The sequence below is a fragment of the Phodopus roborovskii genome, unplaced genomic scaffold (genome assembly GCF_943737965.1).
Source record: "Phodopus roborovskii unplaced genomic scaffold, PHOROB, whole genome shotgun sequence".
In the NCBI taxonomy this organism is placed as follows: Eukaryota; Metazoa; Chordata; class Mammalia; order Rodentia; family Cricetidae; genus Phodopus; species Phodopus roborovskii.
This window is the reverse complement of record NW_026126482.1, coordinates 9,837,208-9,861,119: the sequence shown is the minus strand read 5'-3', so window position 1 is coordinate 9,861,119 and position 23,912 is coordinate 9,837,208. Positions and strand designations below refer to the sequence as shown.

Below are 23,912 nucleotides of genomic sequence, written 5' to 3'. Positions count from 1 at the left end.
TGGCTCAGCAGAGCACACGAGAGAAGGGACTGAGAGGAAGAGCAAGCGATGAGAGGCTCGAGGACAGACAGAAATAACGCTTGAGGAAGAATGACGGACACGGACATCCAGCATCTGCTTTTTTTTTTTTTTTTTTTTTTTTTGAGACAGGGCTTCTCTGTGTAGTCCTAGCTGTCCTGGAATTAACTTTGTAGACCAGGCTGGCCTTGAACTAAGAGATCCCCCTGCCTCTGCCTCTTGAGTGCTGGAATTAAAGGCAGGGCCATCACCACCCCACTACCATCTGCATTTGTGTAAAATGGAACACACATCACAGAAACTGCTGTAGTTCTGCTAATGTCCTGTGCCCACAGATGTTTTTTCCTTAGCTTTCTTCATAGTAGAAAAAATTTAAGAAGAATCTGAGGTATCTACAAAAGAAAACTGGTCAAAAAAGTTGTACTGTAGCCCAACTGCAAAAGGCTCTGCCAGTGTTCAGAGAACCTGCCTTACTGGTGAGATCAAATTCCTGACCCATCTCTCAGCTCCTAATCGGATATGTGAAGAGAATACACTTGCATAATTTAAAAGTGTAAACAGTGACAGTCAGGAGGGCCACCAGGCACCAGGTACAAAGACAGGTGAAGAAATTATAGATAGCAAGCCTCTCTCCCCGAGTCATCCCTCGGGGAGACGCAAGGGGTCATCTTCTGTGGAACAGCAGGGTTTTGAAAGGGCAGGTGGTGGCCACCACACAGGGGTTTGGCAGCCTGGATGCTGGGGGGCGGGACTGTAACTCAGGGCTTCTCAGCAGTGCATCAGGAGGACCAGTCACTGTTCACTCTACCTGGGATGGTCTTTTCCATTTGGCTCACGTCGTGGCAGGCTTCCATCCTCTCTCAGATCCATTTTAATATCTCAACCTCTCCTGGGTCATCCCTAATAACTTGGTCACCCACCCTGGTTGCTATTTGTGTTTGGTAAACAAACAAAAAAGTGTTTATCTTCCTTACCCATGCCCTTTCAGTTTAAAATCACCATTTGTCCTTTGAAATCACAGTAATGGTCAGACCCAGGAAGAGTTTTAGGATCTTCTGATTTCAGCCCCAACCTCTTTGAGATGTGTTCTATTAACTAGAAGTGGCAGTTTGTGGGTAGATTACATCTTAGCACCAAATGGTGATGACCGAAGAAAAAACAGTCTAAAAAGACATTTGGAATCTGCCAGTCTTAAAATGGTTGTGAGATAGAAACTCAGTGTTCTAAAGCTCAAAGACAAAGTGAATTTGGTCTTTCCTTTCTAGTCCTCCACTAACAATTCACACCGGTGATGTCAGCAGGGTGCTGCCGACAGGTGACAGTTTTGGGAGGCTGGGGAGACGGGCAGTGGAGTGCTTGCCCAGGACCAGAGTTCCAGTCCCAGCTTGCGCCCCAGGACACTCTTTCCTGGCTTCAGCAGGTATGCACATGAGCAGGTGTGTGTGTGTGTGTGTGTGCGCGCATGCTCTCTCTATTTTAAAGAACCTTGCAGCAATGCATCTCAAGAACACAGGAAACCACCCGGAACCACTCTCCTGCTGATGTCAATTTCACATGTGCATACTGTGGTCCATTACCAATAATTAATGTTCTTTTTACACATGATGATGGAAATCCTGCAGAAAACAAAAGTCCTGATGGCTTTGATTGTATGATGTCATAGCACACTGTGGTTATTATGCTGTTGTACTTGGACTGAGACAGGGGCTCATGGAGCAGTCTAGTCTAGACCTGGCAGTGTGGTTAATGATGAGCATGAACTGCCTCCACCTCAGAAGAACACTCAGTCTGGTAGCTGTCACAGGCTCACCTTTACTGGAGACCTTCGTGACTTCTGCTGAGGTCCAGCTGACCCTGAAGGGCTCCCCTCAGCAGGACACATCTGGAGGAAAACAGCTGTAGCCTGTGCTTCAGGCTTGAGTATGTCTTTCTAGATTCCTGTAGAAACTTCAACCCCAATGCAACAGCATTAATAGGTGGGAGGCTTTGGGAGGTGCCGAGGTCTTGGGTTTCAGAGATGACACAAGGCAATACCTTTAGAAAAGAGTTCTGAGGAAAGGGTTTAGTTCTTCTGTTAGCCTCTGTGGACAGCAGACTGCTATGTTAGACAGAGAGACGGCAGGTACCGCCCTCTCGGTACCTTGGGCTTGACTGGCCAAGCTCCTGCAGAGCAAGAGGTCCATTAATGATGCAAACCAAGGTGCTGTGTTGGACAGAAAGAAGAAAGCTCTATTTCCTGTGCCCATACAAAGGACACCTCTTACTTTATGGCCCTCTGGACTGAGACTGGTGATTCTTGATAATTTTTAATACATCAAGTCACTGTTTTCAGAATCCCAGGTTTCTGAGGGATTAAGTGGGAAGTTGATATGACACCTCTTCCTCTGAGGCCCCAAGATGTAACTCACATGCCCTGAGGTGTGTTGGAAACAGAGCATCTTGTTACTGTATCTGTGTCATGAGGTACCACATCCTTTAAATCCATCAAAATTACCATGAACAGAACCAAATAACCTGGGTGCAGAGATGATGAGGTTTTTGAAAGCCAAATGTAGAATTTTAGGGCCCAAGTCATAATGCCATTGAAGCATCCTACACTCATTTCCTAACTAGTAAATGCCAATGTCTATAATGTAGGGAGCACCAATTACTATTGCTTGTTATTCAACGCAAAAAGTCTTTGTCATGGGTCAAATGTGCAATGTCTGGCACTGTCTCATGTGTTCGAACCCTTGGTCTACTTGGGCAGTGCTATTGTGAGAACCTTCAATATGCCTGGCTAGAGTCAGTGAGTCCTTTGAGGACTGGGGGCCTGTCGAAGCAGCGAAACCAGTTGCCACACATTCTGCTTGCCAGTACCACCAGCTGAGCCTTTCCTAGGGTGTCTCCTGTCAGGGATTTGGGAACAGCCACGAGAAAAGAACTAGGAAATCTCGTTATTGATTGTGATTGTGTGTGGCTGGGGTGTGGTCTCCTCCCCACACTGCAGAGAAAGCTGACGCATGTCGGGAGAGCAACTGCTCAGATTTCAGTTCTAGAAGAGGTAGCCAAGAATTAAGGTCACTCTTTGCTTCTGGACCTCTTCTCAGCAAACAGAATTAATTGCTGTTTGTAAACTTCTTTGAAAGCTTTGTGTCCTTGTCACTCAACCGGATTTCCTTCCTTAGCTGAGGATCGAACCCAGCGCCTTATGCTTGCTAGGCAAGAACTTTCCCATTGAACTAAGTCTCCAACATTTTTATAGTCCTCTGCAGCCAATGTTTAAATTAATAGGAACCTAATAGTTTTAAGATAGTATATACTCTTTGTTCAGGCAGAAAGATGGAACTAGGAAATTGAATTATTTTCTAAAACAAAAGAAAAACACACAGGCCTTAGGTTTGCAGAAGCATTAAAGAGAGAGTGCTGCGTGGAGCATGTTGCTACACAAACAGGTTCATTTTCAGGAATGTAGGCTCCTGGAGGTTTATTCCAAAACGAAACATACCCATCCCCGACAGGACCATACCCCTCACAGCAGCAGCAGCAATCACAAGGCACGTATGAAATAGAAACATTAAAAAAATGGCACAGATCACTTCAAAAGATGCTGACCACTGTTAACATGACGCACATCATAAAACGACCTCTACTGACCCAATTTGCTGCCTAAGCAGAAGAGAAGGAATGACGGCCTCCCTTCCACGGACACGCTCCCTGGCACATATCACAAGCCTTACACCGCTCAACATGTTCGCCAAGGAGAGCAGCAGCCAGTGTACAGCTCGGAGGCCACTTTCAGAGCGTCCTGTTTATCTGAGGCATCTGCAATTCACAGGCTGACAAGAAGTTCTCATTTTTCTCAGCTTAGAAAAAGTCCACAGTTCTATGCTTCCGAACAAAACCACCATGAAAAAGGACATCTGACAAATTCAAAAATACCCAGGGCATGATCTGTGTTTGGGGACCATAATAATAACCCTCTTCACAAAACCGACTAGAGTATATATAAAAATATAAAGTCAATTACACAAAAATAAAATAATGTTTGATTCATATTATTGCTTAGGAAGCACTATGAATATTTCCTATTAAGTGAAGCTCAGATTAGAAATGATAACATCAATAACTAGTGTGTATAAGGCTCTAGGATTTAAATATGCGATAGGAATGTTCTAACTCTTAGAAAGTGTTCTCCCCACAGCAGCCACCATTGGGCTCTACCTGAGGGACCTGGGAAGATGCCATTGACTCCCTCTCCCACAGTTAACTGTGGTACATGAGAGTTCCTCTTAGCTACTAAGTCCTGTTCTAGAAAATACGAGTGCTTATCCAATCATTACCACAGATGGGGGAAGGAAAACCAAAGCTCCAGTTTTAAACCAAACTGAATATAAATGACAGACAGTAAAGCATCCAAACAGATCAAATGGCACAAGGTAAATAGCAGTTATATGCTGTCACCTGCCTTCTTCTAAAAGTCAGCTCCTGCCTTATTAAAAGAGAAGAAAAATCCATCCATTAGTTATGTCTGTGAACTTAAGTCACAGCTGCACCGCCAGGCAGCAATCCACTCCCTGGGCAGCTGGAGGTCTCCGAGCAGCTCTGCCCGCAGGTGACGTGGCAGGAAGCACCGGACCGCATCCTACAGCAGCACAGCTTGGGCAGCCTCCCTGATGGTGGACGCAGCCTTCTCCAGCTCTTCCTCTGTCTGCTCCACTGTGACCACAACCCTGATGCTGAGCAAGAAAAAGCACAGTGAGGCGGGGCATACCCCAGTGCTGGGGACTCTTACAGTTCTTCAGAAGCTCACCTGGCCCCTCCACATGCCCTGCTTTCTAGCATGCAGCAGCGAGCAGCTGTGAGAGGGATCTGCAGCCTAACACAGCCTCTGTGGCCACGGGCAGAAAGAAGCTGTGCCTGCTGGCTGTCTCCCCTCACCTGCATGTAGTCCCAGTGTTTTGTTTTGGGGCAGCCACTGAGGCTGTCTTCTCAACAACCTACACTCTAAGCAGTCCTGGCCCACAGCAGGAACTCAACATTTCTCACACCAGTGACTGCCTGGTCGTTCCTATTTAATAATTCGGTTTGAAACAAGAATGCCTCCATCAGAACACAAAGCAGACATTCTCAAGTTCTTTAGGAAACAGGTGGGTGAGGCAACGCTCCTCCTGTCCTCTGCCAACTCTGGCTTTGAGCACTAGGCACAGTCACCAAGGACACAGAGCAGGCATGGCTCCTGTCTTAGCCCTGTGCTCTGACAAGGAATCATAGAAGCACAGGGCAGGTGGGCACAGGACAGGACAGGGGCGGAGCTTTTAGGCATTTTGAGCAGACTTGAGTGAGATCGGTTCCCTTCTGGCCTTCTGCATGTGAGAACCCATGCAAAGAATCTGTGCCCTAGTCCATGGCATCTTATACTCTGTGCTCTAGGTTGCGCCTAGAGGTGTTACCCATTGCACACCCCAGCCAAATAGTGTCTCATCTGCTGAAGATCACAATGCTGGACTCCAGGTCCACTTGAGCAGACACTGTTTGGCCCAGGGTGGGACCACACCCCAGCAAATCCTCTACAGATCTAACCCAGCTAGTGCACTCAGCTGGAACACTGTAATACTATGAGCTCAGGACATTAGCCTACACAGTGTGCAAAAGTCATGTACAACAACACGCCTTTACATGTCCTGCTATTCGACCCTACAAAGATGAGCAATCCAATTCTCCCACGCAAGTGCTATCCCATCATGGTAAATCTGGGGAAAACCATCAGAAGCTGGGTGGGCACTGTCTGCACTTGGTTCTCTGAGGTCAGGGTGCCACCTGTTCTGGGAAGCCTCAGTCAGCATCATGCCAGTCTCCTCTGTGACCTCTGACCCAGGGCTGTGGTGTAGTTCCTCTGATTAGTGAGGGCACTCGGAGGTCAGGGTTGTGTCTTGGCAGCCTATTTGCGAATCCCCATCTCCCCCTTTGCTTTGCTGTCCATAGGATGAGACATCCAGACTCCCACTGGCACAGCTAGGAAGGCGACCACACACTCAAGAGGCCTCACAGCACACGTTACAGCTGGACTCCAGCTGTTATTCTCCAGCTGTTATTAGCTTTACTCATGTCACCAGATCATCCACTGAGTCACCTAGGAGGACACTCAGCCCTGAGAGGCTTTTCAGTTAAAATGAAGGACGCCTGGCTGAGAAGCGAACCCAGGTGCGCTGTACTTTAAGGACATTCTTACCCTGCAACAGTCTTTCAAGTTTCCCAACATCAGGCATTTCACAGAGTAAAGTGGGAAGGTGGTACTGCGCTTTAATGTTAACCAACCTTGGAGGAGGGAGGCACTTCTCTTCCTTGTCCAGGTAGCGTGCCTGAGTCAGGGCGATGCCCTCGTTCATGCACTGCGGGAGAAAGGGATAGAACAATTCAGATGTAGACCACAGTGGAGAGAGAGACTCTCACAAGCACCTGCCATTCACATTTCCATTCGGGGTTTTGGTGACAAAGCGTACTCGCTCACTGTACTCTCAAGGCGAATCTCTGGTGACCACAGAGCCTAAGCGATATCTGAGCACGCCGAAGAGATGGCTAGGCTCTCTTGAGACTGCAAATGTGATTCTACACAATTTGACTCTGTCTGCAGTTACACAGGCACAGATAGCCAGAGTCCACCGTTTCAGACAGAGCAGAGTGGGGACACAGGGAGGCCAGGAGCAAAGCCCTCTGTGCGGACGGCGTTGGCAGAACCACAGCAGACGGCAGCTGTGGGAGTACAGGCACAGTGAGACCGTGCAGGGTGCCACCTTGGCAAGGTGGCCGGGCACCAAAGGGTCTGGCACTGACAGTTGTTCTGAGCTGTTCTATGCATTAAGCACCCACCCAGTGCCTGCACAACTGAAGATTTCCACTGTACACAGAACGCCCACAACCTTGAGGGAGCAACAGTTTGTGTACACAGGCTTCTCTTTGGAATTAGATGGCAAGAGCTGCAGAGCCTTGTGACTACAGCAGAGGCAGCTGAAAGGCAAGCGTCCAAGGGCTGGATGGAGTGTATTTACTGTGTGTGCACGTGCACATCTAAGTGTAGACATGACGCATAGAGCAAGGCATGGCACATAAAGGAAGACAATGACCACCTCAAATGCCCAAAGAAAGGTGGCCCCAAGTTTCGAGGAAGAATGGGAGACAATGTGGATGGCAGCACAGCCTCGTGCTTACTTCAGATCCGGGGAGGAAACTTGGAAGCTTGCCAGCCTCCCAACATCTGGCCTGGCTGTGTCCAGCCTGGCTGGTTAAGAGACATCACAGAGCGGAGCTGTTTGTGAGATCAATGTCTCGTGAAGCAATTCAACGGAATCTTGGCGAAAGTCTCTGGTCTGCAAAGAGCAGCAAGACGTACTGTACCCTGATCCCCTTTCTCCGAGTACAGGGAAGAGGAGGGGTGTGGCAGGCGGTTGGGAAGACGTAAGAGTGCGTGCTGTGGAGAAGCTGTCAGGCTCTGTCTCCATGCTGGACTTCTCAGGGTGGTTTCCCGAGAGCCACTGACACAGCCTGCAGACCAGACAGGAGCCTGGGGAACTGTGAACTTTCATGGGTTTACATCTCTATTATTATTTGGCTCCTGTGTGTGCACACATGTATGTGCATAAGTGTGTATGTGTATGTGTGGCTGCCGCTCCTCAGGCCCCATCCACCGTTTTGAGACACGGTCTCTAACTGGCCTGATGCTTACCAAGTATGCCGAGATCACAAGTACGTGCTGCTATGACTGGCCTAAAGAGACAGAAATGACTGAAGACAGATCCCTATGGCCCGAAGTCAGCGAGTGCTTTACTGTCTTAGTGTGGTAGCTCCAATGCGAACAGCCCCATAGGCTCATATGATTGAGTATTTGGCTCCCAGTTGGAACTGTTTGGGAGGGTTAGGAGGCGGGCTCTTCCTGGAGGAGGCGTGTCCCTGGGTGCAGGCTTTCAGTGTGCTCTGCCGCCTACTTGTGTGTGATCAAGCTGTGAGTTCTCAGTTGTTGCGGCTACTATGCCTTTTGTCCACCACCATGGACTTAGCTCTGAAACGGTAAGCCCAAATTAAACACTTCTTTTCATAAGTTGTCTTGGTCGTGGTGGTTTACCACAGCAGCAGAAAAGTAACACAGTGAGCCCTCTATCCAGGCCCCATCTTCAGGTTTTGTTCTGAGAATTTTCTCCATTGCTTGCACATGAGCCCCGTGGCTCCTGGAAAGCAGCTTCACTGTGCTAAGACAAAAGCACAGAGTGGGACTAATACAGAGCAGATGCAGGACATGAAGATCATTCCAACCACAGGGGAGACCGGAAACAACGGACTCCTTTTATGGGCTCCACCATGGGCACACGGCTTTTATAGGCCTCTGCTCTGTGCACTGGCGCGGGCTTGCCAACAACAACAATCCTGTTGAGAACAGCAGACTCAACAGACACATGGGTGTCATACAATCCACTTGAGCTGTACTGGCTTGTCCATTTAGTTGGTTTTAAACGTGTGCATCTGCTTTCATCTTTGTCCAAAAACTAACCACATACTTATTTTCCGGTCTGGAAATATCTAGGGTAAAGCACCGAGGCCACACAAGGGTGGAAGAGTGTTCTGTCTCTTTAAGGACGCCTGTCATTCTTCAGGCCTGCAAAGCTGAGCCAGAGAAGACACGTGTGATGTGTCCTTTTCCAGCCAGGCAAGTACTGCTCGCCTGGTCATCACACTCTGACATGTGTCCTTAAATATGAACCTTAGATCTGGTTTGTTTTTAATACTGTGGCTCCCAAGAGCTTGTGTGTCATGTGCGCCCTCCACAGACTCTCACTCCAGATCACACAAGCACAACACAGTAGGATGAAGGATGGTCCAGGACGCTTATGCAACCACAAGAGGTCTTGACATATTAGCTGCACACTGAATATCATGTGACCAGCCAGTGCTCTCCAGGCATGCCACAGGGATGGAGGGGGACAGAGGGTGGGCATTTTAGTTCCTTTGAGGAGCCCGATGGTGCTGTCTCAGGGCAGTAACAGAGTAGAATGAAGCCTTTATTCCTCCTCAAAGGCATAGAGGGCCTGTGCCAGGTTCCATAGGAAAGCTGCATGACCCCAGGTGTGCACATCCCCAGGGCTGTAGCACCCTGGATTTCTGCAAGGAGAGGGCGAGAGCCTGGAAGAAAGGCCTCAGGAGAGGGAGCTACTGCTGGGAGGATGGGCCAAGTACAGTGAGCATATACAGTCTACAACTTAAAAGTGATTAGCACAAACAAAAAGTGAAATATTAGTACAATCTATAGAGAGATTTAGTCAGGAGTAGTGGCTCACACCTGCAATCCCAGCACTCTGGAAGTTGAGGCAGGATGATCTATAAGTTGGAAGTCCAGCCTGGGCTACATAGTGAGTTTCAGGGAAGCCTGGTGACAGGGTAAGACCTTATCTGAAAAACGCAAATGGTAAATGGAGTGCAACCTGCAAGACTATTCAGGAGAGAAGCTGAGCACAGACATATACGGCAGCAGCAAGTCCCCGACTTCAGGAGCTGAGTGACCCAAGGGGAGAGGAGACCTTTAGCCAGCACTTGAGGTACTGTGTGAACTCAGCTGGCTGGCTGGGAGGGTCAGGGGTATTAGACAGCCACCATCATGAGCTTGGTGACCGGCTGCCTCCGGCACATCCCACCTTTTGCAGTAGGTTGGTATCCCTGAAAGTGAGGTGAGCAAGATGGAGAGGCTGCTGCACGTTCACTGCATACTTACGTGAACTATGATTTCCTGCAGCAGCTGCACGTCCTTCTCCCGGGACCCAGTGCTCTCTTCCAGCTGGAGGTGAAGCGCGGGGGAAAGGGGCTCCCCCACCACTCTTAAACCAGAAATGCTGCAGAAAGAAACACACGCGACGTCAGACACTGCAGCTTCACAGATCTGTCTCTGTCTGTCTGTCTGTCTGTCTGACTCTCTCTCTCTCTCTCTCTCACACACACACACACACACACACACACACACAGTGTAACTGTTAGTGCAGGGGTCAGAGCTCAGGGCATCATGCTTCCCTAGCACATATGAGGCCCTGGGCTCAGTCCTCTGGGCCACTGATAAAATACATGAGTAAATGAATAAATAGTCAGCCCTGTCAGGCCCACTGGAATAACAACAGCAGACTGGGGAGGTGGAAACAAGCAACACTGCGCAGTGGGACCCAATCTTGAGAATCAGCCTCCCAGCGCAGGAAAGGCCTGTGAAGCGGTTTCTATGGGCACACACTGGGACACTGGCCTTCTGTCCCAGTCTCTCATGGGGGTCTGCCTGGGCATCACTGGCACTTATCCTACATGGTTACTCTCCTCACAGCCCCTCACCCCTGGGGTTGGCCCTCCCACATCTGCACCAGATATACCCTGGACTCTTGTTCCAGACTGAGGTCCAGATCACATTGCCATTCTGGAGGGACCTCCCTTGGGAGCCCCTTCCAGCAGGACCTGTTCCACCATTTCTATGACTTGTTCTCTTTGCTTCCATAAGGTGTATGTACTATCATGCCGCCTTGCCTATTATCTAGGCTTCAGAATGCCAGAGAGGTGATGCCATCACATATATTTACACTGTCACACACATAGGTTTAGGCGGCATGATTCTCTTAACTGTGTGATTTGCTTTACATCTTATGTGGATTAACACACAGAAATCTGCTATGTCAGAGAAGAAGACAGATTCCTTTGGGTAAAACCCTGCCTTTTATAAGAGATGCAGGGCAACTCTATGAGTGGTACTCAGTCAGGTTCACCTTCACCAATGCTATCCATCTCCTAGGACATGGCAGTGATATACGCCTGCTTACAACTGGGCTACCCATTTCAGATTGGTTGCTTTTGCTCAGCTACTTGTTCTTAGGCCCAGGTTTTCCCCAGGCTGAAAGGAAGCCCCGGGCAGTACTTGGAATGATCCCAACTTAGGACTCAATAAGCTTTTAGTGACTGCCACTATGGCCTAGAAGAATGTCTCCACTGCTCAGGTCCCAGGGAGCAGTACTGGCAGGTGTCATGCACCTGTGGAAGGTGGGAAGTCCTGAGGTCACATGGGTATACCTCCTGAATGGCAATGTAGGTCCTAACGGCCTCTTTCTGTTACTTGGCTCTGTTCAGAGTCCCCAAAGAATCCTGGACTGGAACTCCCAAAATAGTGAAGAAAACAACATTTCCAATCCATCAGTTAATTGCCTCAAGCATTTTATTACAGTGATGGAAAGCTTGTAACAGGAACTGTGAGGGGCTGGCAGCTAATCTTACTTGGTTTACAACTCACCCCAAACAATACTTATTAGTGTCTCCTTTACTTGAACAAATTCAATATATTAGCTTTTTTCTCTACAGAGCTGAGGTTAGATCCTGAGAACCAAGGGCATCTGTAGTGTGGGAAGACCTACATTAGTTTTTTCCAAAGCAGAAACTATGTAACACACTCCCAAGACCTGTCAATTTCTTAGGTTAAATCCCCTTGGGAAGAACCTTAAAAATTATGCTTTCCAATGGCATCTCAAATGACCCAGCCTTCCTTCAGTGTACACAAGGTATCATGGACTGAGCCAGCGTGTGCTGTAAGCAGATGTGCCATGTACAGGAAGAGCAGGCTGGTGGAGGATGACTGAAACAGAATCCTATGTCTGTGCTGAGACCACGCGGACAGAGTTGTAGTTGAAATTCACAAACTAAGGCACTTTGCAAACACACTTTGCAAACACATCACTTCACCCAGACCAGTAAATACCAAGCCCAGGGTTAGGTCCTAGGCTCAGAGTCATCAGCAAAGAAACCATGGCCTCCACCATGTAGTTTTTAGGAAGAGTCCACTCCACACACCATCTCCAGACACAGTGGAGATTTTCAGGCTCTGCTGGAGGCAAACAGCAGGCAGATGACTTCCCTGAACCCAACCTCACAGACAAAGGAGGAACCTCTTGCTCACTGGCCACTCCCCCTCCTCAGTGGATTCCACCCTCTACACTGGGAAATGCATTCAAGCCCTATCCATCTGCTCACGAGGCAAAACACCTCTTCAGCCAGGGCTTCCCAATGTAAACTTGGGAACCCAAGGCTGCTCTCCAGTGCGCATCTGATGGGCAGGTGAAGCGTGACATACACCTCGCACTGAACCTCCCCATCACGCTCTCCTTCCATGGTTCTGGCTATTCCCCACGGTGCTACTTCATCCAGTCCCTCAGAGTACAGCTTTAGATCAGCCGTGATTCTGTCTTACATCCAACAGGTCAACCTCTGGCAGAGCCTGCTGGCTCTCCCTGCATTATATACAGTCCAGCACTTTCCCTTGCGATTATGGAGTTGGTCAGCCACCTTTTGTCTGTATGCATCTCCTAAATGGCACCCTGGCCTCTGTTCTTTTCGCCATACAATGTATTACCTCATTCCACACAAGAGAGATCTTGTTAAGATTCAAGGCCAACAGTTCTAAGCTCCTCCATCTTCATTCAAACCACTAGGATTCCTCAATTCTTGCCTCTTTTCTGTTTTATTTCCCTTCCACACCGCCTCTGACAATGTGTACCAAGTTCCTTCGAGAGTCTTCCCATGAATGCTTAGCTTGACCTGGAATATGGAGCCCTGATCCAGCCACAGAGGAGACACAACACCTGTGATTGTTCACGTACAATAATTATGAAATAATTTGAGGCTACACCCTAAAGAGCTGGGTGCTGAAGAAAGCCTTCCAAGGGGACTAAGATGGAGAAATTTAAAGTCTTAAAAGGAAGTCCACAAGTTTGTTGCAGCAGAATCAAAAGAAGGTAGTGGTCCTGGAGCTGAAAACCATGAGACTGGGTCAGGTGAGTTCTAAAGTGGGGTCTGGGGATTCTGTACCATCGTCATCACTGGTAACCCACAATCTGATCAACTACAGAAACAACAATCAGCTCGCAGTTTCCAGTGAAAGGTCAACGTGACCATGTGGAGAGAGCTTGCACAACTCTTGATACGACCAGCAACAAAGAGCAGGAAGAAACGAACTTGACAGAGGGAGTCCCAGGGACAGTATTATAAAGGAAGGGGTGGAGCTACTGACCCAAGAGAGGGGAGGGACTGACAGCAAAGCAGAGTCAACAGTCCTTCGAAAAGAAAATGGGAAAAGCACTTGCCTTGTAAGCAAGGAACCGGGTTTGAATGACCAGAAACTACATAAAAAAATGCTGAGTGTGGTGGTGCATCCTGGGATCCAGTGCTGGGGGGCTGGGAGGAAGGTGTATTTCCAAAGTTTGCTGGCTGGCCAGCTTAGCCTGCTGGGCAAGTTCTAGGCTAATGAGAGACTGTATCTCAAAAAACAAGATGGATGCCAACTAAAGAGCAATAGCCAGGCGCGTCCTCCCAATATATAAGCATGCATGTATATACAGACACAGACAGACAGATAAGACAGTGCGCGCGCGCACGCACACACGCACACACGCACACACGCACACACACACACACACACACACACACACACAATTCTTTGTAACAGAAAAACACTTTCCATGACTATCCAGGGAGTTCCTGAGTGACAGCATGAAGCCTGGCCATCCACTAGAGTAGGTGGATAGAGACAGAAGGCAGGAGCAGCCAACGACGGCCGGACAGAGTCTGAGGAGGTAGGACAGGACTTGGAAAGCTGGAGCACAGGCACCTAGGCGAGTGGATGTGCAGTCCTCCATCGTGCTGTGTTGTGCCAGAAAATTCACAGCACACAGCAACAGCAGTGCCCCTGCCACCGTAAATCATGCAAGAGGCACTCCCCACCAGCAGACACACGGAGCACCAGTCTGTCTGTCTGTCCTACCCAACAGCTGCAGCCACTCATCACCTGCCTTCTCTTTCAGCAGCGTCTATCCCACATCTCACAAAGGAGACAGAACTTTCACAACACAGGAGACACACATCTCCTTAGGGAGCAAAAGGGAAGATCTAGAACAATGTGCATTCATTTCCCATGGAACCAAATGCCAGCCTGAAGATTTTCTTTTTCTCTTTTTGAAAAAGAACACTCATGACCCACTTCTCTTTGCTAAGAGGGTCATGGACAGTGGGACTCGGGACTGCTGGGTACACAGCACACACCGCTGCCCTCGGTGTTGATGACATCAACCACGCGCACCTGGGTCATCCCTGGGGAGCTGTTGCTGACTTTCCTCCTCTTCAGCACAGTGCCCACTATACATCATGTACCTTCCAGAACGAGGCCTTGCCTTTATGACAGCGGCAAATGGCTGGTCCGGTTGTATTCGAAGCTGCATGCACTGAGGTTTGCTTTTGTGGCTGTTGTGTGGGCAAAGGACCCAGAGCCCATAGAACTCAGAACTGCAGTGCTGCTAAGTGTGGTGTAGACCCATGTTATTCTGGCTGCAAACCACCATACTTACCCTTGTAGAGATTTATGGATGTGTTGGCATTTTTTCTTTAAAACTGCAAAAATGCCTGCATAGAAAAGAAAGTTTGATGTCCTCAACAAGTTTGGTTTTGTATCAAGGACTCGTGATTTCTAAAGGAATTCAATCTGATAAATAATTCACTTAAGCTAATTCTTCCAGAAAGCAAGTTGTTACAACAGTTAATAGAACAAGCCATTACAAGGCTATACCTGGATTCTCCTCCATGATGTTGAGAGCCTCAATGGCGGCGGCAGCTAGCAGGGGAGGTAAGGAAGCTGAAAAGCAGTATCCTTGTCCAGAGAGCCGCTAAGGAGAAACAAAGACACAGACATTCTTTCTCTAGAGAGACACCTGGAAGACACCACATCTCCACAGCATCTGAACAGCAGGCAAGATGAGTGTTCCATGAGGACAGCCGAGGGACAACGGAACAAACCCAAGATGCCTTCTTAAGAGCTGGCAGCTTTATGTGTCTGTAAACACTTTGAGCTACCCTTTAAAAAACGGGCTTTTAAATAAAAAAGTGGTAAATTACGAGTTAAGGCTTGTCTTGGAAGCTGCATTCTGAAGTGATGGTGGGGACAACCATCTGGGACTGTTTCATTTCTAAGAAGCATCACCTGATGATCAACCACGAACGACCTGCCGCAGCAGAAGCCCCCGACAGATGCGAGAGCGTTCTCCATGTTAGCACTGATCAGGTCGATGTCGTCTATCTGCCAGGAAAAACAGAAAGCAATCACCGCCAAGGCCCTCTGAGGACCGAGCTTTTCCTCACTGCATTTCCATGCCAGCGCTCCATCTCCCTGCGTCCCCACCCACAGCCATGTGCTGATGTCAGCTGTCCAGCTAGCGCCATGCAGCGTTCTTCTGCACTCTTCCCTCAGGCAGTGCAGACTACCAAGGGGACTTCACATTTGACCCATCAGCTTGGTGATACACACAGCAAAACTCATCACCCACATTTGGAGAGAAGGCACCCTTTAACTCTCCCCCTGGTGGTCAGCAAGGAGGCTATCACCAGCCTGAGAGGCTCTAGGAGCATTTAGTCACTCTGGATCCATTTCCCTTTAGTAAAGGAAATGGGTCAATGTTATTCAACTGTTTGGGACCTTTAGTAGCTTTGCTGAACCCATTCTCAGCAGTGATTTCGATAGCATATGTGTGTGTGCCAAAGCTACATATTAAATATGTACACACATACCACCAGCTACACAAAGATATATGGTACAATTGTACATATGTACTCCCACAGATTATATGTAGGAATTTTATACTCAAAATGTCTTTTAAAGGACTAGGAATCTGTTCTGTTGTTGCTGTTTGTGTGGGGATTTTTTAATGTAGCTTATGAAGGCCTGTTTCCCAACTGCTGTGATTATAGGCATGTGCCACCATGCCCAGCTCCCAAGGCAATTCTTAATGACCTTAATAATATCATACAAAACTAGCTGCTTCTGGAAGAGGCAGGGAAAGCAAGTTCAACATCCTACCCCCATCTGTGGCAACCAAAAATCCCAGAGGGAAGAACATGGTCCCTGAGTGGGCTGACCAGATCCCCCCCAGACATAAAAGCCTCAGGAGCCTGTGACTGGCTGAAGGCTCTTTCTCAGGCCTCTGACGGGATTCCTACAGGAGCGCTTCCCCATTGAGAACTCACGTTGATCCCATAGTGCTCTGTGACTCCTCGCCCGTGCTCTCCAAGGACTCCAAACGAAAGGCTTTCTTCCAGAAAGATTCTTGCTTTATATTTGTATTTTAACTTAACCTATGTGTTAAACAAAACTGAGCTTAGTATCATCACCATTAGCAACATACAGAATGTCTGATGTAGAAAAAATTTGTAAAAGTACTGACAGCTGACCCTCAATATCTATGAATTCTGTATTTGCAAATTTACCTACTTGTTAAGATCTGAGACTCTAAAATCAATATCCATTCATGCATGTGTGTTTGTGTGTGTGTGCGCATGCCACAGCTTGAGTGCGGAGTTGGAACACAGCTCTCACAGGTAAATTCTCTCATTCCACCCTGTGGGTTCTGGGAATTGAAACGCAAGCACTTTCATCCACTGTGTAACCTTGTGTCCCAGGCATCATGCTTTAAATGTGATTATAAGTGAAAGGTCAACAGGGCTGCTCACCAGTTCTGGAAGAGGACAGATGGTTCCAGTGTTCATATACAAGCCTTCCACGATGATGAATCGCCGAGTCACACGAGCCTTTCGAGGATTCTTAAAAAAAAAAAAAAAAAAACAACATAAAAAAAAATTCTTAAAAAAAATAAACAACACTACTCAAGTGTTCTCCCAATATCCATTCAAGTATCTGCTTAGGAGTTTAAAATATTCAACATAAGGGACTTAGGATGAACAAAACTAAATAAAGAAGAATTCTATGCCATAGCTTTTGCCTTTCTTTTAGATATTTATGTATGCATCACTCTTTCCAAAATCAGGATTTTACTGTAGAAATTTTAGAATATGATTTTTAGAAGTATTACATGTGATCATTTAAGTTTTACTTAAACAGTTTTACTTTGCTCCCTTAAGAGGTTTATGTATATTTATGTATATGATGAGTGTCTCGCCTACACATATGCATGTGCATATGTGTGCAATGCCCACAGGTCAGAAGAAGGTGGCACGAGATGCCTGGATTGGAGTCACAATGCTGGAAAATGAACCTGAATCTTCTGCAACAGCAATGAGTGCTCTTGACCAGAGGCATCCCTCCAGCTCTTACAGCATGGCTTTACTGGAGAGATCCCCTCTGTGGGCACACTGCCTCCTCCCATTCTTAGTGCTGGAAGCAAGCAGCTACCTCTGTTTTGCTTTTTACATCATACTGTAAGTATGTGCCAATCTTCTTCTAGAGACAGCATCTCAAGTAAGAAGAAATTTCTAAATTATGAAATTATTTAATAGCATACTCCTGGCAGAAAAATGAGGTATAAATTAATCAGTAAAAAAGTGAAATTGAATTTCTAAGATACATAATTGTTTTTCTCATTGTTACCCACAAGAAACTCCATAGTTATAAATCTTATGAAAAGCACACATGAAATTTGAGCACGACAGCTCCTAAATCTAGCCATGAAATCTCCGGCAGACTGACTCCTTAGTCACACTCTCCAAAACAGTATTTATTCTGGTGATTGGGATCTAGTACTTAATCAGAATAAAGGCCATCTTTTTAGTCTGCTGAAAGAATTAAATCTGTGAGACTGTCTCAATTTCAGAATTCCTTTAGCTTTTTCTTAACTGTGTAAATATGGAACACTGGCTGATAGTATACTGAGCACAAAATAATGAGTTTATGCATATTCAATATGACAATGTGCATATTCATGAAGTATCTATCACACAGGCTGACTCCTAAACAGATGACAGAATGAATGAATAACCCAAATGCTTAGGGAAAATCTAAATGAACACAAAACCATGGGGGTGGTGAGCACTTTCACCAGACACTCTAGTTATGAATGAGTTGTTTGGGCAACGTGTACTTGAAGGGGTGCCTGAGATGTGACAACCGGGCTTCCGGCACAGTCCACACACTGTCACCATCTCAGCCGGCCTTTCCTACCCACACTGCCTGGAAAGACAGTTATGATCCTCATCATGATGCTGTGCTAATCTCCCACCATGCCAGGGAGACACTTCCTAATCCCCACACTAGGGATGCTCAAGCCTTCCAGCATCCCCTCTTTAGGGAGGCTGTCCCCCAAGGGCAGCAGCTGCCTGGAGCTTCAGGAAGACTTAAGTATGTTCTGGATTTAACCCAAGCACTTCCTTACAGCCTTCATGTGTTCCAAGCTCCTACACAGAACCCATACTGTGTCTCCTCAAGGGCAAGCTGCTGCTCTCCCCTTGGCCCCCGTAGGAAGTCGCCTTGACCGCCTCCCCCCAAATGTGACAAGGCCCTGCAACCTGAAATACATTAACAAGCAGGAACACCCTTACTTAGTATCCAAATGTGATCCCCAGGCAAGTCTTCAGGGACAAGCCAGCATTTCATCTATAATTCAGCTGCTTAGGAAGTGCAAAGGGCTGCACACTGGTCTTCAAAGGACCGTACCTTTTGATCTTCAATCTCTTGTTCTTTCAGCAGTCGCTCCAGGTCAGCTACATCATTGTGCTTAAATAACTTAATGTCACTGCGCGACGCCTGTAATCCTTTCTGGATAGCAAAGCAGGCTGCACTGTCCCTGCAACGGGGAGAGGCACCAAACCGGGGTTAGAGGGCCTTGTCAACGTTCCAGGAAGAATGCCTGCTTCTGTAAGCTGACAGCCTCCAACTGTTACCTGAAACACAGCAAACAGTGCTGGAGCACTCACATCCCTGTTTGCTCTTCACTTTGCAAGTCCTACCCACATGACTACCTCACTTCCTCTCTCCCAAGAAACACAACTGGCCGCAGGGTGACCTCTCTCAAGTCAGGACTGCGGGTGGCATCTGAGCATGCTCACACACCCTTCTCTAAGGACTTTGAGAGCACTGGCGACCACACTGCCAGTGGCATCTCTGCTTACTGACTCACCTCTCCACCACGAGGGAAACTCCCGGGCAACGGCAGGTGACTACGGTCAAGCAGCACAGGGAACGGGTCTAAGCTCACCCGCCCCAGCAGAGGCAGAGGAAAGAACTTAGCCACTGGCCTATGGAGGGTCACTGTAATGGCACCCTGCATCCTTCCCCGGAAACACAAACTTCTAACTAATGTGGTAACAATCAGCCACCCCCATTTTCCACTTGGGTAAGAAAACCCACGGGAAATCAGCACTGTCACCACCAACCAGCAGCAATGCAGAAAAGTCTGACCTTGGGTGTCCAGGCTGAAGCAGGGACTGGGACCGAACGCGCCTGGCATTCAGAATGACACGGTAGTCTCCCACCTCCCATTTCCCCAGTGTCAGAGAAAGCTGACCCCCACAGACGGTTCCACAACACCGTCATCTGCTGTCCATGTTCCAGAAACACAACCGAGTTAGAAGGTGGAAAGAACCTCACAATGTTTTACGTTTAGAGTTTTGTGTTGGGCCACATTTATAGCTACCCTGGGGTACATGAGACCTGTGGTCAGCAGCTCCAGTATAGACTGGAGCCACATAACATGAAAATACCTGGTTTCCAACTGAGTATTACTTCCATCAAGTATCACTACGAAGATGACAGAGCCCAAGATGACCCAACAATGAACTCAAAGCATCCAGCATAAAAATGCTGCGATGAGCAGTCACAGACACACCTGAAACAAGGGAACTCAAGCAGAAATCCGAGCGAACAGAAGCTACAGAGTCCTACCCTACGGAGAAAGCACCCTGAGAAACAAATTAGCCAATGAGACTAGAGGGAAAGGGTCAGTGAATAGGAAGACATATTGAAATGAGTCAGTGCATGTCAGAGAGAAACGGTCTGGAAAGGAGAGAGCAGAGCTCCAAGGATGGGAGGTGGTGATGGTGTGGTGGTGTCAAGCAAGCAATCTAACACTCTCATAGTAGAAGAGAAAGACATTAGAACCGCCGACACAAACAAGCTGGCTAAAACCCTAGTACAAAAAATTATTTAAATCTGCAGGCTAAAGACAGTGAGCAAAAGCCAAACAGGCAAGGCCAAGTGAAGAGTCACAAGGGGTACAGTGAAACCCCAAGTCTCTGCAGGCTCTCAAGGATGTCAAATGCAGGCACAACCCAACTTGGTGTCAGCCACTTGCTATCTGTCTAGATAGCCAAGGGATTGCCTTCATCCATACAGTGTGGTCCAAGAGTCCGTCCATGGAGGTACAACAAGAAAAGCACAGAGACATGACTTCGAAGTGTCAAACGGGAGAAAGCTGGTACAGAGAAGACACTAATTCCCACCGTCCCCTGCCCTCTTCAGGTCTGAGGACAGAGATTTCCCCGGCAGCAGGATACCTCCGTGTGTGAAAGATCTGTAAGGGTCAGGGTCACCTACGCCAGCTGCACTGATTTTGGGCCATGAGTCCATGCCACTCTTAGTCCAGAGCAGGTGTGTTCTTGTGCACCCCCTGTGATGTGCAGGCTCAAGGCCTTGTGGTATCACATAGTTTGGCACTGCTGATGGCCACAGGTGTGGCACAGGAGGCAGAGTACATCTATCTACAATGAGTCTGCCACGGTGGGCAGACTCCTGTAGTGTCTGATTGTGTGCCAGTGACTATGAAGACAAAGTGCCTGGGTCTATGGCAGGGGCTTCTGAAAATCCTTTCCTGATTCATCCCTAGACAACTTACCAACCATGAATTTGAGATGAACTTGGGCTTGGATTGCCCTCTAGTGTTCAAAGAGTGGTGATACAACAGCCCACTTCTGGTAAGCCTGGATTTGGGGAAACACAATGCTCATGCTAGAAAGACAGGCTCCATCCAGCAAAGGCAGCTTGGAAAGAGTCACGACTCCTTCAGGGCCCAGGTGATGTTTCACACCCAAACCATCAAAAGCCTTCAATAAACGAGGACACAGGCGTGGGAGGGCAGGCTCAGCCATTAAGAACACTGCTGCTCTACAGAGGACCTGGGTTCAATTCCTAACGGCACATGGTGCCTAGTGACCACTCTTAACTCCAGTTCCAAGGGATATGCCATCTTCTGACCTCTGTGGACACTGCACACACATGGTGTGCACATACATACATGCAGATAAAACACCCACAAACTAAACAGAAATCTTAAAAAACAAAACGAAAATGTCCTGACCTCACTACACCACAAGGTGCCAGAAACTGACCATACCATAATCAGTATTGAAGAACCCATAAGAGAACTCACAGGACTCACAGGAGGAGTCACAGGAGGAGTCACAGGAGGGGTTACAGGAGGACTCACAGGAGGAGTCACAGGAGGAGTCACAGGAGAGGGCTCACAGGAGGAGTCACAGGAGGACTCACAGGAGGACTCACAGGAGGACTCACAGGAGGAGTCACAGGAGGAGTCACAGGAGGAGTCACAGGAGAGGACTCACAGGAGGACTCACAGGAGGAGTTACAGGAGGACTCACAGGAGGACTCACAGGAGGAGTCACAGGAGAGGGCTCACAGGAGGAGTCACAGGAGGACTCACAGGAGGACTCACAGGAGGACTCACAGGAGAGGGCTCACAGGAGAACTCACAGGGCTCACAGGAGGGGTTACAGGAGGACTCACAGGAGAGGGCTCACAGGAGGAGTCACAGGACTCACAGGAGGAGTCACAGGAGAGGGCTCACAGGAGGAGTCACAGGAGGAGTCACAGGAGAGGGCTCACAGGAGAACTCACAGGAGGAGTCACAGGAGGAGTCACAGGAGAGGGCTCACAGGAGAACTCACAGGAGGAGTCACAGGAGGAGTCACAGGAGAGGGCTCACAGGAGGAGTCACAGGAGGACTCACAGGAGGAGTCACAGGAGAGGGCTCACAGGAGGAGTCACAGGGCTCACAGGAGGAGTCACAGGAGAGGGCTCACAGGAGGAGTCACAGGAGAGGGCTCACAGGAGGAGTCACAGGAGAGGGCTCACAGGAGGAGTCACAGGAGGACTCACAGGAAGACTCAGAAAAGCCATTCTAAGGAAACCCAAGGAGCTCAGAAGAAGCATGGGTAAACTTCTCAGTACTCTAACATGAAACCTGATAAGAGGAAACAAATACACAGAACTCTTTGAGAAAAACAACAACAATAACCACAAAAACCAAAAACAACATAAAACCCACACACTAAAGTGAAATAAAAAACATGGCAGGAGACATCAGTATCAGGAGAGGTCAAATTCAAGAGATAATTACTGAGCTCAGAGACAGACTATTTGCAAATGGTTATCTGGAGGGAAAAAATTAAGTGTGATAAAGATAGCTCATGGGAGCTTTGGAGCAGCATTAAAAAGCAAGGAGCTAGGCGGATGGAGCTCAAACAGGACCCGAGAATGCCACCAGGGTAGAAGACTTCCCAAAGAGACAGCTACCAATACTCAGGTCTAGGAAGTCAACGGTCATCTCGAGCCAGATGGACCAACCACATCAAGACTTCTGGGAACATATCACTATCAGGTTCTTAAGAGGTGAAAGTGAGACTCACAAGGTGTCCCAGTTAAGTCTCCAGCAAAATCTGCTACAGAAACTTTATAGCCAGGACAGAGTAGTGTGGGTTTTCAATTAGAAAGAGAAACTAAAACCCCAGAAACATCCAATAAAGAATTTTTTATACAGCAAAGCTATCATTTGGAAATGATGGTGAGGAGGCTAGAGAGATGGCTCAGTGGTTAAGAGCACTGGATGCTCTTCCACAGGACCTGGGTTCAATTCCCAGCACCCACGTGGCAGTTTATAAGGGTTTGTAACTCCAGTTCCAGGGGATTTGGCACCTCTCACAGACAGATGTGCATGTAGGCAAAACACAAATGAACATAAAATAAAAATAAATTAACAAAACAAAAAAAGAAATGAAGGTGATGTCTCAAAAAAACAAATGAACAAACAAACAAAAAAAAAAAAAAATGAACTTCTCAGGACTGATCTTTCTTTTGCCAGGTGATAGTGCTGCATGCCTTTTATCCCAGAAATCTGGAGGCAGAGGCAGGAGGGTCTCTGTGAGTTCAAGGCTAGCCTGGTTTACAGAGCAAGTATTTGGACAGCCAGGGCTACACAGAGAAACCTTGTCTTGAAAAACCAAAAAAAAAGAGAGAGAGAGAGAGAGAGAAGTAGATGAAGGTGAAGCTGAGGCAGATGACCCCAGACAAGCCAGAGCAGGAAGAATCTATGTCTACCCACCTATCCTGAAAGAATTCTAAAGGGAGGAGTTCTGCACAGGGACAGAGATGCTCACATTATCAATAATGAGTACAAACCACTCATATCTTCAGTACAGTTTAAAAACCAGAACATAAGACCCTAGAACAACAACTATTTCAGCAGGCTGAGATAGCCAACACAGAAAGTTGTAAATATGACACTCAAAATGTACATGGGGACTGGAGAGATGGTCCAGTGGTTACAGTGCTTGCCTTATAAGCAACAGGACTGGAATTTGGATTTCCACCTGTAAAGAGAGCATCCCAGAGCGGACAGGCTAGCAAGACTAGTTGTATCAGTGAGATCTGGGTTTGAATGAGTGGCCCTGAATAAAGTAGAAAACAACCCAGTCTAATTGCAAACATCAACTTTGGCTGTCCACATACATGTCCACATACAACTATACACAAAACTGGAAAAAAGAAACATTTAAATGGGAGGAAGGAATACAAGGGCAGAGTTTCCATACTAGTTTAGTTTTGTTTCTGTCTTATGCTTATGATGCGTAAGTTGCAATCACTTGAAAACAGCTTGTTATAATGAAAAGATGTTTTTGTAAACCTCATGGTAACTGCAAAGATGATTTTACCTACTGTTATCACTACACAGTCAGTGGCTTTCCTCTGGCAGTCAACAGCCACACCATGCATTGGGGAATTCACCTGAGTTTGTAGACCTGCTGTGGGCAGCCAGGGACACCCCCATCTCATGGCTTCTATATCCTTTTTA

The 23,912-nt window shown here is 47.6% G+C and overlaps 1 protein-coding gene across 1 annotated transcript in view; it reads right to left on the bottom strand.

Moving 5' to 3' along the window:
• Positions 1–3,469: 3,469 nt before the first annotated feature.
• Positions 3,470–23,912, bottom strand: part of Sptlc1 (serine palmitoyltransferase long chain base subunit 1) — a 39,200-nt gene continuing 18,757 nt past the window's right edge. The window contains exons 7-15 of the mRNA XM_051194273.1: positions 18,485–18,614; positions 16,549–16,638; positions 16,066–16,173; positions 15,026–15,121; positions 14,615–14,711; positions 14,397–14,451; positions 9,755–9,872; positions 6,316–6,389; positions 3,470–4,736 (exon numbers count right to left, since the gene is read on the bottom strand). Coding sequence (XP_051050230.1) covers positions 4,643–4,736; positions 6,316–6,389; positions 9,755–9,872; positions 14,397–14,451; positions 14,615–14,711; positions 15,026–15,121; positions 16,066–16,173; positions 16,549–16,638; positions 18,485–18,614 — 862 coding nt within the window. The 3' untranslated portion in view covers positions 3,470–4,642. The remainder of the gene's footprint in view (positions 4,737–6,315; positions 6,390–9,754; positions 9,873–14,396; positions 14,452–14,614; positions 14,712–15,025; positions 15,122–16,065; positions 16,174–16,548; positions 16,639–18,484; positions 18,615–23,912) is intronic.